At 43.2% G+C, this 18729-nt stretch overlaps 1 protein-coding gene across 4 annotated transcripts in view; it reads right to left on the bottom strand.

Moving 5' to 3' along the window:
- Window positions 1–18729, bottom strand: part of LOC105466980 (diaphanous related formin 1) — a 106195-nt gene that overhangs the window by 4088 nt on the left and 83378 nt on the right. For all 4 annotated transcript variants that reach the window (XM_071098274.1, XM_071098275.1, XM_071098276.1 and 1 more), the window contains 9 exons: window positions 15437–15535; window positions 10811–10905; window positions 10381–10482; window positions 9915–10154; window positions 9666–9795; window positions 8785–8909; window positions 7199–7363; window positions 6941–7076; window positions 5056–5142 (listed from right to left, as the gene is read on the bottom strand). In XM_071098274.1, coding sequence (XP_070954375.1) covers window positions 5056–5142; window positions 6941–7076; window positions 7199–7363; window positions 8785–8909; window positions 9666–9795; window positions 9915–10154; window positions 10381–10482; window positions 10811–10905; window positions 15437–15535 — 1179 coding nt within the window. The remainder of the gene's footprint in view (window positions 1–5055; window positions 5143–6940; window positions 7077–7198; window positions 7364–8784; window positions 8910–9665; window positions 9796–9914; window positions 10155–10380; window positions 10483–10810; window positions 10906–15436; window positions 15536–18729) is intronic.

The raw sequence follows: 18729 nt of genomic DNA, 5'->3' as shown, positions 1-18729 counted from the left end.
TACTGGATTATGAACACAAACTACTGCTCCGTGACTGACAAGTGAGGAAAAGGAGCCTATGTGATTGTGACTATGATGGTCTACATGTGTACATTTCTCATATTGTCCTTACCACCAAAATCTTCCTCAGGCCTCCTGCATTTCCACTCTCTTATGAAGTACTCCCTCTCTAGATCCCATTTCTCATGACCGGAAGGGTAGCAGTTTCAGATCATTTTATTATTTCTTTGAATTCAGTCTCCAGCAGTTGAGAAGACATTGCGACTCTGTGCGTGTGTGTGTGTGTGTGTGTGTGTGTGTGTGTGTGTGTGTAACTCTAGTGGTGTATGTATGTGTAAATAACATCTGACTCCAGACCTTGGGAAAAGGAACACTGGGCCACTTGTCCTGGGCAACACAGGAGAAGGCAGAATTCCCATGTGGTAGGTCTTAAGCTGCTGCTTTCTGTGGTTTCTTCCTCCAAATTAAAAAGATACCATTTATTCCTAATCAAGTGGTGTCTCTAGACATTTCTGAACTCAAGAAGCTTCTGATGTATTACAAACTTCCTAAGAACCAGGAGCAGACAGTAGGTAGGGAGAAGATCAAAATTTCCCTTTTAAGCCTTGAAAGCCAGTACACCAGGGAGGGTGTGATGTGGCCTAAGGTCAGGGGATGAGAAAGCTCTTGTTGGAACAGGTCTCCCAGCTTTCCACTCAGTCACCATTATGCTCAGCAGGTTGAACAATCAAGAAAAACTGACCTCCCCACACTTCCCCCAACTTACTCGTTATAAGACTATTGAAAAGTAGCCATAGAACCAGATAAATATTTTGACTAGATGGAGTTAATGATCAGGGAGGATCATGAACTCAAAGAGAACAGTCCCACAGGCTGTGTGGGAAAAACAATCTTGAGATACTGGTGAATGCTGAGGACAGATTCCTAGAAGTTAGGGGTGGGCTAGGATAAAAACACCAGCAAAATCAACCATATAACGCAAGTGTAGCTAAATTTCAAAAAGGTTAGTGATTTGAAAAAGACCTTTATAAAACATAGGCTAGGAACTATTACTAAAGAGGAAGGAATAAAATAAGCTTCCTTAGGGAAGAGGAAACTAGGACAGATGGGGCAATCATCATCACACTAAATAACTCATTCTTGTCTCAAACTCTCCTAATTATGTTTCTTGTCCTATTTACAAAAGTAGGGGGGAGAATAAGTAGTGGTACAGGAAACATTCTTAGCAACCTTCTCTAGATAGGAGGTGATATGGTTTGAATGTATAACCGCTCCAAAACTCATGCTGAAATGTGGCCTACAGTGTTGGAGGTGGGGCCTAATGGGAGGCACTTGGGTCATGGGGTGGATCCCTTATGACTGGCTTGGTGCCCTCCCCACAGTAAAGAGCTCATACGAGCACTGGTTGTTTTTAAAAGAGCCTGGCATCTCTCTAGCTCCCACTTCCGCCTTGTGATACACCTTCTTCCCCCTTGATTGGAAGCTTCCTGAGGCCTCAACAGCAGATGCTGGCGCCATGCTTTCTATACAGTCTGCAGAACTGTCAGCCAAATAAACCCCTTTTCTTTATAAATTACCCAGTTTCAGGTATTTCTTTATAATAACAAGAAATAGACTAACACAGGTGGTCATGAGAGCACCTTCCTGAAGCAATGTCATCATGTCCAAGACTCTCTTTGCTGGAAGGTATGAAAGAATATTTCCGGCCCATACTGTGGGTTCACTGCCATCTCCTGTTCAATCATGCAGGCTGAGTGGAAATAGCCCTGGACTTGGGAGTCACAAAAGCGGGCTACAGTGCTGTCATTAGATAGCCATGTAGACCTAGGCAAGACCTTATCTGTTTTTTATTTTTATTTTTTGAGATGGAGTCTCATTCTGTCACCCAGACTGGAGTGCAGTGGTGCAATATCGGCTCACTGCAAGCTCCACCTCCCAGGTTCATGCCATTCTCCTGCCTCAGCCTCCTGAGTAGCTGGGACTATAGGCGCCTGCCACCACGCCCGGCAAATTTTTTGTATTTTTAGTCGAGACAGAGTTTCACCGTGTTAGCCATCTTATCTGGTTTTAATTCCTTTCCCTATGAGCAGGTTAGATACTAATCACTGGAAGTCTTTAGAGTCTTTCCAATTCTATGATTCTATTAGATGGATGGAGCTTATAGGGAAGCTGGGAAATTAGGTAGAGGGAAGGAAAGGAAGAGTTGAATTTCTTTCTTCCCTTGGCTTTTATCCCAGTGAGCAAATGACTTGTACACAAGAGGCCACAATTCAGACAAGGAGATAAAGTTGAGTCATTAAAACCACAAGCTGACTCAACCATGGGCCTGAAATAGCAGCTGTAATACAATCACATGGATTCTTCCCCTTGACACTTAAACCATTGTTCTCCCACACCCTGCGGGTCACAGCAGTTTACATGTTGCTTTTAATGAACCAACCCTGATAGTAACTCTCCTCTTCCAACTCCTCAATGAGTCTTTGTATACTGGTCACTCCCCCAGGTCTCCAGAGACCGGAAGAATTTAACATTCCTTTAAATTCTAGGGAAAAAGCTAGTGTCTTTGAATAGGGACAGCTGTCTCTCTGGAAAAAAGGAGGGCTGTGAGGCAGATATGCTCCACAGTGCCTCTGTTTTTTTAGCTCAAAGCAATCAGCCAGGAGGAATAGTCAGAGACAGCCAGGCAAGGGGTGGAACAGCCAAATCCAGTAGCCACACAGAGAAACCTATAGCCAGTGGAACCTTTGTATTTTGAAAATGGGGCCGTCTAAGTCCAGCCTCTCTCTCCTCTTCTCCTCTCAATCCTGTTGTCACTGCACAAAAAAATATTAGAGCTGGAAGGGACTCTGGAGACCATTCATTCTAGTCCAATTCTCATTTTATACCTGAGGAACTGTGTCCCAGAAACATTAAGTGACTTGCTTAGGATAACACAGACAGCATCCCAACTAGATATGACTTTAGGAGTTTTGATCCCTACCTACCCTGTGTTCTTTGTAGTCTACTCTGATGGCTATCCTCCTGTTTATGTTTAATGTGAGGCCACATCACATCACTTTACATGATGTGAAAGCACCAAGGTCTAAAGAGTTACCGGAATAACTCCAAGATATATTCAAGTGTATTTAGTGAACCCAGAGCCTAGAAAGATAAGCTTATAGGCTAGAGCCACTTAAAATATATGTAATTGTCATTTTACCTACTTTCCAATTTAATATCTCCTAGTATAAGTCTCCTCCTATTCCCTCTGGCATGGGAGAGAGTACTTTGACTAATTCAGGTCCTCTGCTGGAAGGTTAGGTTCCAACAAAATTCCTCCTTCCTCCACCTGTGAGTTCTGATTTTCCGTTTGGAAAGAAGTAAGAATGGGGCTTCCCCAGCAGAGGGAAGCCACTGATGTCTGGTTACCTGTGTACAGGAAGCATCTGGGATTCTAGTATAGTTCCACAGGAAGATTAGGCTTAAAAGGGAATTCCCCACCAAAAGTCTGATGCAGGCACTTAGCTGACGGGGTCAAAAAAAACCCAGTAAGATGCAATGTATTTTTGTAAGGCTAGAAATGCTTAATGTTAAGGCCACATCACCTTATGTGGTCAGTAGGAAATAATGTTGTAAGAACCTATAAGATGAAATACAGGAGTAAGGGTACCTCTAGCTGTACTCTCCTTGCAAACACCTATCTGTAAGACTAAACACTAGCCCAGAGAGTACTCAGCTCTTCATATCCACTTCTCCTCCCCTTTAGAAAGCCTGTACTCAGAGAATGCCAGAAAATGGATAAGAACTTTGACTCGGGAGCTTTCAGTTTGGGGAACATTCTGAAGTCATACAAGAGAGCCCTCAGAAGGGAGTATCACTCTGGTTATTCAGAGTATAAGTAGAAATGGGCAGTCAGCCATTACAGATGAAACTCACAGTGGTGGAAACAGTTGGGCCAGGATACTGAGTTTATATAGGCTAGCATGCTCTAAGGTCCCCCTTTCCAGGCTGTGGCAGGTACTATAGGCCCTACAGATACCACTAATAGCTGAGCACTGGCCAAAGCAAGCTGTGTAACTCCTTCTATTTACAATAATCTCAAAGTAAAACTCACTATCAAATGGTCCTACACAATGCAACAGCCAAGAAATAGAGAATATAGATTTAAGTCCCTCTGAAGTAGAAACCTTTAAATGATGCCTTTTTTGTAATTCCCACTCTTCAAATTAGAAAAGAAGCTACCACTCCTAGCCTCAAAAGACCTTCACTAGACACAATGGTGCAGGTCAATTCCACATGAGGGGCAGCCTTGGCTATACCTTCTTTTGAATTAGTCTCCTGGCCACTTTAAGATTCCCTCAGGGGGAACTTACTCATTAATCTTTTCCCATACTAATACCTGGATCATTTGTCCTAGCTCTTTTTAGAATCTCTAGCTCAATGTAATCCACTTAGATCTTCCAAAAGATGTGAAAGGAGATTGCAGGGCAGTGATGGGGGAAAGGCAAGGGCAACAGAGGCTAACTGCACTCAAGGAAAAGGTAGTTTTCAGTCACGGCATAATCCTTCAATAGAGGTGCTCCTCTATATTTTTCTGTCTGGGAATAATGATGCCTAAACCTCTCTACAAAATTGTATACTTTCTATTATTAGTTCTCTCTATGTATGCCTTCTGCTTGTGAAGTCCAGAGTACGGACTCTGACTTATTTTTAATTTGAATTTCAATCTATACCTAATATACATTTTGTATTTAGATCAACTTTTGTTCATACACACAAATGCCCACTCAAATCCCTGTGTCCTGCAGCTCAGTTCTTTTGTTCCAAATATCGGCTTCAAGAGTGGGGAGAAATGTGGCATAATCCAATGTAACTGATTTACTGTCAGCCCTTTAAACTCGTTTTCTAAGTCGCTACTCTGTAACATGGGAAGAAGAGGACTAGATAATCCGTTCTGGATGCAGGGATTAAAAAGATGCTTAGAACATCATTATTTGCTCTTCAGCCTCAGACTGGCAGGAGTAGAGAGCCCTCACCCACTTCGACACCCAGGATGAGCTCCATGTGCTTACTTACCTTGACGGGGCCCTCTCTTCCGTCGGAATGCTGCACCTGACTGCAGGGCTTCTAGAAGACTGTCCATCACACCTGTCTCATCACCCTCTGTTATAAAGAACAAGATGGAGATGTGAACTCTTTGGCCAGAGCAGCATGGCAAATACCAAGCCCCACACAAAATGCATGGCTATTGCTCTCTCACAGCAGCTGGCAGCTAAGAAGAGACAAAGAGAGCTCAGCCTTAAGTCTCACAAGTTCATGTTTACTTGTATCTGCTTACAAATGGTTAAAACAAAAGATCTCATTGCCTAGTATCCAATGCAAACCTTGGGATATCTTCCCGCAATGCCATCCTCCCCACCCCAATCAGGACTAGCAACAAAATTATAGAACTGCCCAACTCCAAGACCAGGATAAGTAAAGACTATGACTGTGAAATTAGTCAGCAACTATATCACTCCCTCTTTATCCTAAAGTGTTTCGCCTGGTTAGGTCTCAGAGCAGGGCTGAGGAAAGACCACTGATCAAAGAGTACACTTCCCTGAAGTACTGCCTCCAGTGGCTAAGTCTTCCTGATGTCTAAGTCCTCTGCATCTAAGAGGAGCAGCCTGGCTGGAACACAAAGAGTTAATGTAAAATCTTTGTTCTAGCCAGCTCGGTTTCCATGGCAACAGCTTAGGATAGTGAAATCTGAAACTGTGAAATCCCAAAATGCCCATAGGCTGCCAGTTCCAAGGCTGGGGCTCACTGCTCCCAGCGCCACCTGCTGGCTGAGCATCACCACTGCAGCTGACCTACATTCCACCCTCATTGACCCAGGTACTGGAAACTGGGCAAGGTCCATTACGCCGCCTGTTGACCCGGTGCAGCCCTCATCCCACATGTCAGCGGGACTCCACCTTCCCCCACTGCATCCTAGCCAGTACCTGGGGGCAAACCCTGGAGTCCCAGGGGAAGGTGAAGGATACTTGGTGTGGGCTTTAATAGCATTACAAAGTTGTGGCTTACAACTAAGGGCAAGGAAATTGCTTTCCAGAAAAGCATAAAGAAAAGTCCCTGGTAGCAAGAGGTATCAGAGCAGCCCTTGTGTCCGTGGTCTGTAAAATACTGATTCCTAACAAACTCAGCAGCTCTGTGAACACCTCTTCATTTGCAGAAGGCTCGTGGCCCCTCAGGTTCGGAGGAGGGTGGTATCAGCTCAGTGCTGTGTGAGCAGCGTATGCTGTATTTCCGCTGCCCACAGAGAGAGCAGTGGGGGCGAAGGGGTAGGGAATCTGCAGCAGGAAAGAAGCAGAGACAGGAAACAGAGGGCCAGTAATTGAAACCATATGTTTCAACAAAGACATGCTTCTGGTAGTGAAATAGAGATTCTGCTGAAAAAAGAAGAGGGTGACCGACTCCCCACCCCCTCCAAAAGTTCAATCCATTTACAGTCTAATTGTGTATACAACTGGGCTAAGGTACTAGGGACACAGTACTTTGTGAAATAGGCAGAAAGGGAAGACACACCACAGTTAAAAGATGGGAGGAGCGTCAGGAAAATATTTTAAAGAAAAAAAACCCGAAAGATTTAGTGGAGGGAATGAGAACAGGCCAGAAGAACCTTTGGACGGACAGAAGGAAAACAGTATATATCACAGCAATACCACAATCACGGGGGAATGAGAGAGAACACAAGAGCCAGCAAAGGAGAGAAAAGGTAAAAGTTTTACCAGGGCAAGTTGGAATGTGCATTATCTGAACTGGGGTTAAAGTCCGGCATCGGGATCTCGGAGGTAGAAGACTGCCAAAAATCATTTGCCAGGAGGTGAGCTCAGACATGAGACTCTGCCTCTAGACTCTTAGGCAGAGAAGTCTTCCAAACATTCCTATCTCAACCCATCAACCCATCTTCACGCCTCACCTGCATTCATGTCTATGAGTTGCTCTCTCTTCTGCTGCTTCTCTAGCCGCTCCTTCTCTGCCTTCTCCTTGGCTAGTTTTGCTCGCCTCATCTTTTCTTCTGTCTCCCGCCGCTTCTGGTTCTCCTTGACTGCTTGCTGGGGCAAGGAAGGGGAGGAAGGAACACATGGGCATTGTACACCTACTACCAGCCAACAGGAACCCGGGGAAAGTGAGAAATGCCCACAAAAGATTCAGTCAGCAAGAATCCCTTGCTCACCAAAAACATATTCCGAAAATTGTGAAGATCCATGAAAAATTCTTCAACAGATAACTTCTTGGGGTCAAAGAGGAAGTAATCGCCCAGCTCCTTATAGAGGGTCTCCATGTTAGAATGCATCATCCGCAGCTTGTTATACTGTTCCTGTGCATCCTTTACAAAGCTGTGCGGCCAAGGAGTAAAGGACCAAGACCAAGAAGCAGACCCACTTCTCTAGCCCAAGGAATTACTCAAAGATAAGTACTGGCATGCAAAGGCATGTTCAATACAGCACTGTTTATAACAGCAAAAACCAAAGCCATGTAGGTAGCCTAAATAGGGGACTAATAAAATGAACTATGGTACACCTATAAAAAAGAAGGTGGCAGTTTAAAAGGGTTGTTTTTTTTTTTTTTCCTGTTTTTGTTTTTTTTGAGACAGAGTCTTGTTCTGTTGCTGGGTTGGAGTGCAGTGGCACAATCTTGGCTCACTGCAACCTCTGTCTCCCGGGTTCAAGCAATTCTCCTGCCTCAGCCTCCCGAGCAGCTGGAACTACAGGCGCCCACCATCACGCCCAGCTAATTTTTTTGTATTTTTAGTAGGAATGGAGTTTCACCATGTTGACCAGGATGGTCTCAATCTCTTGACCTAAAAGGGGGTTTTCGATAAATACTATTATGGAAACATAGCCAAGGCATATTATGTGCAAAACACAATACAATGCAGTTTTTGTTTAAAATAAATGTATGAGGTGCAAATCAGAACGAAGTCCAGTGGCAGTGGTTACCTTTGGGGAGGGGAAGGAGAGGGAAGCCTGTGTGAGTGTGTGTAGTGGAGATGGGGTACAGGCAGGGGAGTCGGGAAGACTTTTATCATTGATCTGCATGGTTTGCTTCCACTCCACAACAATGGAATGCTCTCAGGAACTATGCAGCCTGGGCAACAAAGTGAGACCCCGTCTCTAAAGAAAAAAAGGTAAAAAAAAGTTTAGCTGGGCCTGGTGGCACATGCCTGTAGTCCCAGCTACCAAGGAGGCTGAGGGGGTAAGGATCATTTGAATCCAGGAGGTCAAGGCTGCAGTGGGCCGTGATGGCACCACTGCATGCCAGCCTGGGTGACACAGTGAGAGCCTCTCTGAAAATACTAACAAATCCAAAAAACTATGTATTTAAAGAAAAAGAGGGCCGGGCGCGGTGGCTCAAGCCTGTAATCCCAGCACTTTGGGAGGCTGAGACGGGCGGATCACGAGGTCAGGAGATCAAGACCATCCTGGCTAACATGGTGAAACCCCGTCTCTACTAAAAAATACAAAAAACTAGCCGGGCGAGGTGGCGAGCGCCTGTAGTCCCAGCTACTCGGGAGGCTGAGGCAGGAGAATGGCGTGAACCCGGGAGGCGGAGCTTGCAGTGAGCTGAGATCCGGCCACTGCACTCCAGCCTGGGTGACAGAGCGAGACTCCGTCTCAAAAAAAAAAAAAAAAATAAAGAAAAAGAGTTTTTTAAGAGAAAAAAAATTGCATATTGCCCTATCTATCCTGTTTTTCCCCCACTATAGGAAGTTTTCTTTCCCTTCGTAGGGAACAACTCCCTCCTTTCAAGAGAGGATATAGTCATTTTTTCAACAAACTTGTCTTTTTCATCTGTGGCAGCTGGGAAATTCTGAACATCACGTTCCACATCAGAAATTTGTTTCTTCATCTGATCTAGGTTCTTTTGCAAGTTTTCAGCAGAAACTAAAAAAAAAAAAAAAAGAAAAGACACCATAAAAACAGACAGCAAGAGCTTACTAATAATCCCAGCCTCAACACCCCTTAGTGTCACCTTTCAGAGCAGAGCTTCAGTCTATACACACATTCTGGCACTTAATAATTTTAGTTCCTTATGTACTTTAGTTGTGTCACATACTTAAATTTTCATCTTTCCAGTGAGACTATAAATTATTTGATCATTGAACCTCCAGCCTTCACAAGGTATGCGGTACTAGGAACAGAAGAAAGACTTCATTTAATTTAACATGAGTCTATGAAATCTCCTGAGATCTTGGTCTCATTTATTTTAGAGAACAGGGTTTGGGAGGAGAGAGATATACATAGAAATATAGAGGCGGGGGCAGAAATCTGTTCCAATTTCCAATGAATGCTGCTTTTTCTTTGTCTAGTTCCAGGACAGTGAGGCCTAATTTTTGTTAATCGAGTCTATGTTTTCTTAATGAAAAGAACTGCTAACCTAGACTAAAAACACCTGCCTTTCTAGCTGTTTTTTGGTGTTTGGTGTTTCCTTAGGAAGAGAAGAGTGCTTCCTATTTCTACACATAAAGATCTCTCCTCAACCTTACGCTCTGCCCTTGTGACTTAGGCACCATGCCTAAATCCTATCTCATTTCCACTTGAAATAGTCTGAACTGAAAACGCTCTCAAATCTAGACTGTGTCTTATTTCCCTCCCCACGCAGAGACTTTTGGGCTCTAGCTTCATCCCAAACTGCCCCACCTCGGCTGGCTTTCTCCACATGGGCAAGTTCGTCTGGAAACTTGAGGACATCAGGATAGTCATTCTCACACAATTCAGCCAAGAAGTGCAACAACGTCATCTTCTGATCTGTGGACTTGGTGTCTCGAAGCTTAGAGCAAGAGGAGAAACTGTTAAATCCTGACATGTCCAAGATGGCCTCCTGCCAACACTGAACTCATAGAGGCTGCAGCCTTCCTTGTGTTGTCCTGCTCTAACTCTTTGGCTCACCTTACAGAGGAAGCTGATATTGAAGCCAAAAGCACCGGCATTTCTGGAGCCAGCATTCATGTAATTTCCAACAAGCAAGGTAATCTCTAGGAGACTGGAAAAGCTCTCACTCTTACGTAACTCCTCGCATGCAGCAGTGACAGACACAATCTCTGGCTTGATATTCTCCACTTGCTCGCTGAATTGTAGCTTGAAGAGAATGGCATTGAGGCGAGGCCGCAGTCGGGGCACGGTGCCCATCTAGTAGAGAACACAAGCAGTTCCATTACAGTGAAAAGAGAGTGAAGTCAGAAAAAGATACAGGCTTGAGCCTCCTATGGGAGGATCAGAGCTCCAGAGCAGGGAGAAGAGATTAAGACAGGTTCAAAAACAGACAAGCAGCAAGGAGCATATGCCCAGGCTGCTCTCTAGAGGGGAGGGGAATATAGGGGGCGGAGAACCGCTTACTGCCACAGGCCTCACTCACCACCACGCCAAACTGCTCTGACTCGGCCAGGTCATCATATTCATCCTTCAGTTCAGAAAGCATTTTTAACTGCTCTGGCTCTGGCATTTGCTTAATGAGGTTCTGAAAGAGGGAAGAGACATCTCAGCTGGAGGGGGATTCCCTGACAACAAAGCCTAAACAACTTTTACTCTGTTGTCAATCCCACACTCTGCTCAAGGACCACACAGAAGGAAACATACGGTGGGAGATGAGAGGCAGCTACTGAGATGGTGGGACTTTTGCAAAATATACCAGAAGTAACCCGACCAGCAGAGAAAAGGGAGTTTCTCAAAGTCAGCACTCATAAGTCAGCAATGCTAGAGGAGGATCCTCTTCATCTACACAGAGATGAGGCCAGTACCCAGCGACACAGAAGAGCCTGCTCCAGCAGAACCACCTTGCTCCTTACCTGGATCATAGACTCAGTCAGAACAGCTTCATTCACCTCCAGGATGACATTCTTAATTTCTTGATAGGGCATGCGGAAGGAACCCAGAAAGATTGCTGCCAGAAAATGAGATATTAAGACATGTTCTTCTCGGTCTGTTCTCCCTTCCAACCCACCCTGCAAACCTATGCTGGATAATCTTCCTAACATGGCTCTTTTAGGCCAGGCACAGTGGCTCATGCCTGTAATCCTAGCACTTTGGGAGGCCAAGGTGGGCGGATCGCTTGAGCCCCCGAGTTTGAGACCAGCCTAGGCAACATGGGGAAATCTCATCTCTACAAAAAATACAAAAGCTAGCCAGGCATGATGGTGTGCACCTGTAGTCCCAGCTGCTTAGCAGGCTGAGGTGGGAGGATCACCTGAGCCCAGGAGGTCAAGGTTGCAGTGAGCTGTGACTGCACCACTGCACTCCAGCCTGAGCAACAGAGCGAGACCCGTCTCAAAAAAGTCTATACACATCAAAGACTTTCACCCCACTCTACTTTAGTTTCCCACTCTCAGGACTTGATCCTCAAAGCTGCCTTGACCTTAAACTGCCATATCCTATTCCCTAACAAACACATCCTGTTTTTTCAAGTCTCCCTTTCTAATCTCTCATTTGACTCTTCAGCCTTATCAGTACCTCTCTTTCCAGTCTCCTGACTGTTGTTTTCACTGATATATCAGTTCTACTCTGCCTTTCCTATTTCATTAGGAGTCTCTAAACCATCAGTTCATTTGCTCTCTATTATGACTCCCATTAGTATTACCACTCCTACTATTACCATTCTCTTGCTTCCTTCTCAGTCTTCCATTTCATTTTTCTACTCTGACACCTGGGCTGATGCAGACTGCAGTCTATGAATTTGCAGTAGCACCAATGATAACGGGGGCATCCGTGCTGTTAGCAATTCTCTTCATGTGTCCCTATTCCACTTTCTCCTACCCTTCTTGGCAGGTCCTCCAACATATTCCCACTTTCCCCACTGCCCCACCACTTCCCCATTTGTTCCAGAAAGACTCTGCTTCTCTTCACTGAGAAAAATCGAAGCCACTGGTCAAATTACTTGCTCAACTTTCTCTTATCCTACTTAAAAATAAAGCACTAGGGCTCTTGGTTAGAGCCAGACTAGAATAGACTCAGATAAGCCTTTTGGAATCGCCTAGAAGAAAACTATACCAACACTATTGTAAGCTTATAGGCAGCATGTGTTCATATACGTATTTACGTCTAAGTATATATAGTCCCGTGTGCTCATCCTCATGTGTCAACAGAAAAGGCAGCCCCATAGACCTTTCCCTTCAGCATATATGCATAATCAAGTTTTTTTATCTTACTCAATGTTCCTCTCTAAATTACCAGTTTATCTTTCTTTCACTTTATAGCAATCTAAAATAGCCTATTCTCTCTCACTTCCACGACTCTGATTTATTCCATCACCACAAAGCCAATGAAAAGATGGCAGCCACTGAGAGAATATACTTTAGGTAAGACACCATCCTGCTACCTCTCACATCCACCTCCCCAAAAAGATAATCTGTTCTTGCTGAATTTTTCTATTTCAGTAAATGGTACCACTTTCCACAGAGTGACCTAAACCTCAAATCACCTTCTCCTTTATCGCAAGTCAATTACTAAATTCCATTAATTTTACCTTTTTTTTTGGAGACAGCATCTCACTCTGTTGCCCAGGCTAGAGTATAGTAATGCAATCATAGCTCACAGCAGCCTCGACCTCCCAGGCTCAAGCAATCCTCCTCCCACCTCAGTTTCCCAAGTGGCTGGGACTATAGGCATATGGCACCACATCTGGCTAGTTTTTTATTTTATTTTATTTTTATTTATTTCTTGAGATGGAGTCTCACTCTGTCGCCCAGACTGGAGTGCAATGGTGTGGCGTCGACTCACTGCAACCTCCGCCTCCCGGGTTCGAGTGATTCTCCTGCTTCAGCCCCATGACTAGCTGGGATTACAGGCACGCTCCACCATGCCCAGCTAATTTTTCTATTTTTAGCAGAGACAGGGGTTTGCCATGTTGACCAGGCTGGTCTCGAACCCCTGACCTCAAGTGATCCACCTGCCTCGGCCTCCCAAAGTGCTGGGTTACAGCCATGAGCCACTGCATCTAGCCTAATTCTACTGTCTTAATATCCTCTCCCTCTCTTATTCTCATCACCTTAGTTTCACGCCCTGATCACATCTCACCTAGTATAAAACAATGACATAACTCATCTCTGCCTATAGTCCTACCCCTTACCTTAGCAATCCAGCCTCAAAATCACTGCCAAAGCAGCCTTCCTAAAAATTACACAGGATAATCTCACTCACTTTCCTGATTAAACTTTACTCAGTTGTATTCAACTACTTGCAGTTCCTGAACTGCATAATGTTATCTCATGCTCTCATACATGCTGATCCCTCTCCTGAAACGAGCCAACCTTCCCGCCTTCACTTTTTTTTTTTTTTTTTTTGAGACAGGGTCTTACTCTGTTGCCCAGGCTGCAGTGCAGTGGTGCAATCACAGCTCATTGCAACCTCAAATTCCTGGGCTCAAGCAATCCTTCTGCCTTAGCCTCCTGAGTAGTTGGGACTACTGGAACACGCCACTGTGCTCAGCTAATATTTTATGTTTTGTAGACACAGGGGTCTTGCTTTGTTTCCCAGGCTGGTCTTGAACTCTTGGTCTCAAGCAATCTTCCCACCTCAGCTTCCTGCTGGGATTACAGGAATGAGCCACCATGCCCAGCCTCCTTAATTCCTTAATTGTTCTTTCAACTCAGTTTAAGTAGTAACCTCCTTTAGAATATCTTCTGGGATTTGCCCCTCCAACACTGCCCTCACTTGATTTAGATCCCTCCCTTCCTAGTACTCTCATAAATATTCTAGCATACCTCCATCATAGCATTTATCAATCTGTGCTGTTATCATCTGCCTTTCTGTCTTTACCAAATACATGACTCATGCAGATAGGGACTATTGTCTTATTCAGCTTTGTATCGTTAGCATATGAGACTGCTGAATCACTAAATTCCATCTTCCAGACCATCCTACCCTATACTACTCTCAATTTTCTTTTCTTAAATTGTTTCCCATATCAATATCATGCCACTAGAAGTCATAATGTACTACACCATTGTCCTTCTTGTATCATTTTTTAAAACAATTACTCATATCTTATGTTCCTAGAGATACTCTTGGGAAGAGGAACTGACACTACTTTAGTCTCCCTAAGACTTCACCACAGACACTAGTAACAGCTGTTGACAATAATTTAAGATTATATAGTCAAGAATAATGTGACAGTTTACTGGTCTTATTGTATCACTGACTTTACTTATGGTATGTGTACTTATTGGCTGTGTGATTTGGACACTGCACATCATTTAAACTTTGTTTTTTTCATTTGGAAAAACAGCCAATAACTGCATCACAAGACTGTGAGTGGGTTTTATGGAACACACCCTTTCATCTCTGGAACACACGCCTAGTATGTGGCTGATAGAGCCTACAACATAGCAGACCTTAAAATATTTGTCAAATAAATAAAGTCTACATTTCTCGGTATGAAGTAGGTAGATGAATAATTGAAATGAACAAAAATTTAACATTTGTCCTGATCATCAAGTAAGTACTACCTATATCAACTTTGCAGAGGAATTTCTTATTTGAAATTTTACTACCAAACAGTTATGAGTATAGGTGGAAACTTCAGAACAGAAACCTTCTCTGGAGTTACTGATCCTACTTTGAGAAGTACTAAATTTACCTTAGTTATTTTAAATCACAAAGTAATTTTAAATTTAATTGAAGCCAAGCTAGTACCTTTACTTATTAGAAAGTGAAAGCTGGGCATGGTGGCTTACATCTGTAATCCCAACATATTGTGAGGCTGAGGTGGGCAGATCACTTGAGGCCAGGAGCTTGAGACCAGCCTGGGCAACATAGTGAGACCCCTTCTCTATTTATTTAATAAAAAAGCAAAAGTGGAAAAGAGGAAATGTATAGTGGCTAGACCATCTGTAGTAGACTTTCTGTGAATGCAATGGACATAGTAAGGACTTTTAAATAAGAAAGTCAGAGGCTCGGCTGGGCGGATCACCTGAGCCCAAGAGTTTGAGACCAGCCTGAGCAACATGGCAAAACCCCGTCTCTAGAAAAAGTTAGCTGGGCATGGTGGTGCACACCTATAGTCGTAGCTACCTGGGAGGCTGGGGTGGAAGAATCAACTGAGCCCAGGAAGCTGAGGTGGCAGGGAGCTGTGATCGCATTATTGCACTCCAGCATGGGCAACAGAGTGAGACTCTGTCTCAGAAAAAAAAAAAAAAAAAAGGCTCAAATCCCAGACCTCCTTCTTACTAGCTTTATGACTAGGCAAATTCCTGAAAGTCTTAAGTTGTTTCCTTGACATAAATCTGGATACTTAAAAATCTTGCAGTGCTATTGAAGAAATTAAACATGATACTGAAAATTCACTGTGCAATGCTTGCCATATAGCAGGAATTGAACAAATTAAATTTCCATATCAAGGGACCATAGATTCTAGAGAATTAAAAGTTATTAAAAGAACTCCTTCACATTTCGAATAGTTGGGATCAAGAGATACTCACAGAGATTCTGGGCTGTCTTTGAATCCAACACCTTTAACTCTTTTACTTTTTTCTTTTGCACAGATTTCTTTTCTTCTCCACCTTCTTGATCCTTCTTGGCTAGCAGGGAAAAGATCAGAAAAGCATGATTAAGGGTAAGCCACCTCTGTGCTTTACTAAACAACTACTGTCCAGTGTGAAATGGCCCCTCACTTCCTCTCTATTATAATGGTCTCTCTATTGTATTCCTTCAAAACTAACCCCCTCTTCAACCAACCACCCTCCTATTACTGAACCTCCCCCAACTCTAATAAATATCTCATTTTCATTTCTTCAATATGTATCAGTAACGCTTTCCTACCTACATCCTAAGTACTTGCAGGGATCAGCAAGCTTCCTGTAAAGGACCAGACAGTATTTTAGGCTTTGCAGGCCATATGGTCTGTCTCAATTTTTCAACTCTGCCACTGTAGCATGAAAGTAGGTACAGACGATACATAAATGAATGGGCATGGCTGTGTTCCATTAAAACTTGATTCACAAGAACAGTTGGTTAGCATTCGTTCAGTAGTTCCCTTCCACCATGTTATCCTTCCTTTTGTGCCTATTTAAAAATACAACTTATCTTTCAAGCTCCATCTTTTTTTTTTTGAGACAGTGTCTCACTGTGTCACCCAGGTTGGAGTACAGTGGCACAATCATGGCTCACTTGCAGCCTTGACCTCCTGGGCTCAGATAATTCTCCCACTTCAGTCTGCCAAGGAGCTGGAACTACAGGTGCAGGCCACCACGCCCAGCTGATTTTTGTGTTTTTTTTTTTTTTGGAGATGGGGTTTCACCATGTTGCCCAGGCTGGCCTCGAACTCCTGGGATCAAGCAATCTGCCTGCCTCAGCCTCCCCAATTGCTGGGATTACAGGCATGAGCCACTGTTGCCCCACCTTAAGCTCCATCTTGAACATGACTTTCCCTAAAAAAATTGTTTTCTCAACTGCCTATGATTGAGGTAAAATACACTTCTTCCCTCTACATTCTTTTCAGACTATCCAAAGCCATCATATTCCTCCCTTCTCGTGAAATGTTCCCTGATAAATGATGCTTGCTCTCTGCTTTGATACACTAATTTTCATGGTATTTCTCATCTGTATCTCATTGAACAATTAATTACTCAATGTTTTGTGACATTTCATACGTATTATCTTGATCTTTTTAAAGTCTCTGTTATTTAATAAGTGTGGATATTTCTCATCCCACCTAGATTGTGAACTTCAAGGGCATGGGCAAAACAGTATTTCATTTTATCACTCCCTTAATGGCTCTCATGATAGTAACATTCTCTAAAAAATGGTTGATGCTGGCTATCCAAGGAGGGTTGAGCAATACATAGAAAAAAAAGTAACAACTCTGGATAGATATAATTGTAAAATACTTCATCCTATAGCGTAACTTGGTATCAAATTTTCAGAAAGTCATATGGGAATATCCCTGAGAGTCAAGAACCTGACAAAGCTAGCTGCCTCTGAGCAGAGGAATGGGGTGTTTGAACACAACAGTGGGATAATACTTTTGAACATAACCTTTTTATACCATTTGAATTTTAAACCATATGGAAAGTATTACCTGGTGCAAATAAACAAGAATTAAAACAAAAAAGTTACATACAAAAGGTGCAAAGAGCTATAAAACACATTCACTCCTGGCTGGGCGCAGTGGCTCACACCTGTAATCCTGGCACTTTGGGAGGCTGAGGTGGGCAGATCACTTGAGCTCAGGAGTTTGAGACCAATGTGACCAACATGGCAAAACCCTGTCTCCACAAAAAAAATTCAAAACTTAGCCAGACATGGTGGCGTGCACCTGTAGTCCCTGCTACTCAGAAGACTGATGTGGGAAAATCACCTGAGCCCAGGAGGTTGATGCTGCAGTGAGCTGTAATGGTACCACTGCACTCCAGCCTGGGTGACAGAGTGAGACACTGTCTCAAAAAAATTCACTGTTTTGGAGCTCAGTAGTCCCAGTTTGAGGAAGAAAAATACTAAATCCACAAAGATTAATTATTTCAATAAATATCTATTGAGTACCTACATGTGCCAGGCTCCATTCTAGGCAATGGAAATAAAAGAAGTGAACAAAATAAAGATTCCTGCCTTCATGGAACTTACGTTCTAACAAAAAGAAATAAACTAGATCAATTAATAGATAAAATAATATGCTATATTATCATAGCTGCTATGAAAAGAAAAACAGGGAAAAGGATGGGGGATTTGATGGTGGCGGAGGGCAGGTTACAATTTTAGAGGGATGGTCAGGGAAGATCTCACTGTAAGTGACATCTAAGTAAAGACCTCTTAGAAAGTGAGGGAGCAAGGCACATAAATATCCAGGGGAAAGGGGCAAAAGCATTCCAGGCAGAGGCAATAACAATGCAAAGGCCTGAGATAGAGCATGTTGGATGTGTTGTTGAAGGAGGAGCAAAAATGTCACTAAGGCTAAAAGTAGATGGAAAGAGGGGAAGAGCAGGAGATGAAGTGAGATAAGTAAGTAAAGACAGACCACATTAAAAAAAAAAAAGGCCTGGCATGGTGACTCATGCCTATAATCTGAGCACTTTAGGAGGCCGAAGTGGGAGGGTCACTTGAGTCCAGGTGTTTGAGACTAGCCTGGGCAACATAGTGAGACCCTATCTCCTTAAAAAAAAAAAATTTAGCTGGGCGTGGTGGCACACCCCTGTATTGCCAGCTACTTAGGAGGCTGAAGTAGGAGGATCACTTGAGCCCAGGAGGTTGAGGCTGCAGTGAGCCATGACTGTGCCACTGCACTCCAGCCTGAATAACAGAGTCCCTAGTCTCCAAAAAAAAAAAAAAAAAAAAAAGTGTGTGTATATATATATATACATAAAATGAAAATTATGGTCAGATAAAAATAGAGACATAACATATCCAGATTATATCACAAAAACTTAGAAGCAAGGAAGGGGAAAACAGTATCTCATTTTACATAGGAAAAGTGAAAAAATATACATACATTTATTATTGATGCTGAGAAACAGAAAACCATACTCATTTTTTTTCTACTTGTAGTGAGAAAAATAAAAAGTATAGATAGAAGAAAGGAAGGGATGAAAATGTCATTTTTGTGAAAGATATGACTATATATAGCAATTCAAGACAACCCAAGGAAGAACTACAAGAATTAATCATTCAGTAAGGTTGACAGATAAAAGACAAGCATATACACTTCCAGTTCCATCAAAATGGAGTAGCTTCATGTAGAGGAAATACTTAAGACAGTTATATTTAAAAAGTGAGGAGGGCA

The sequence above is a fragment of the Macaca nemestrina genome, chromosome 6 (assembly GCF_043159975.1).
Source record: "Macaca nemestrina isolate mMacNem1 chromosome 6, mMacNem.hap1, whole genome shotgun sequence".
In the NCBI taxonomy this organism is placed as follows: domain Eukaryota; kingdom Metazoa; phylum Chordata; class Mammalia; order Primates; family Cercopithecidae; genus Macaca; species Macaca nemestrina.
Note: the sequence above shows the minus strand (reverse complement) of the source record. Positions and strands in the feature narration are given on the sequence as shown.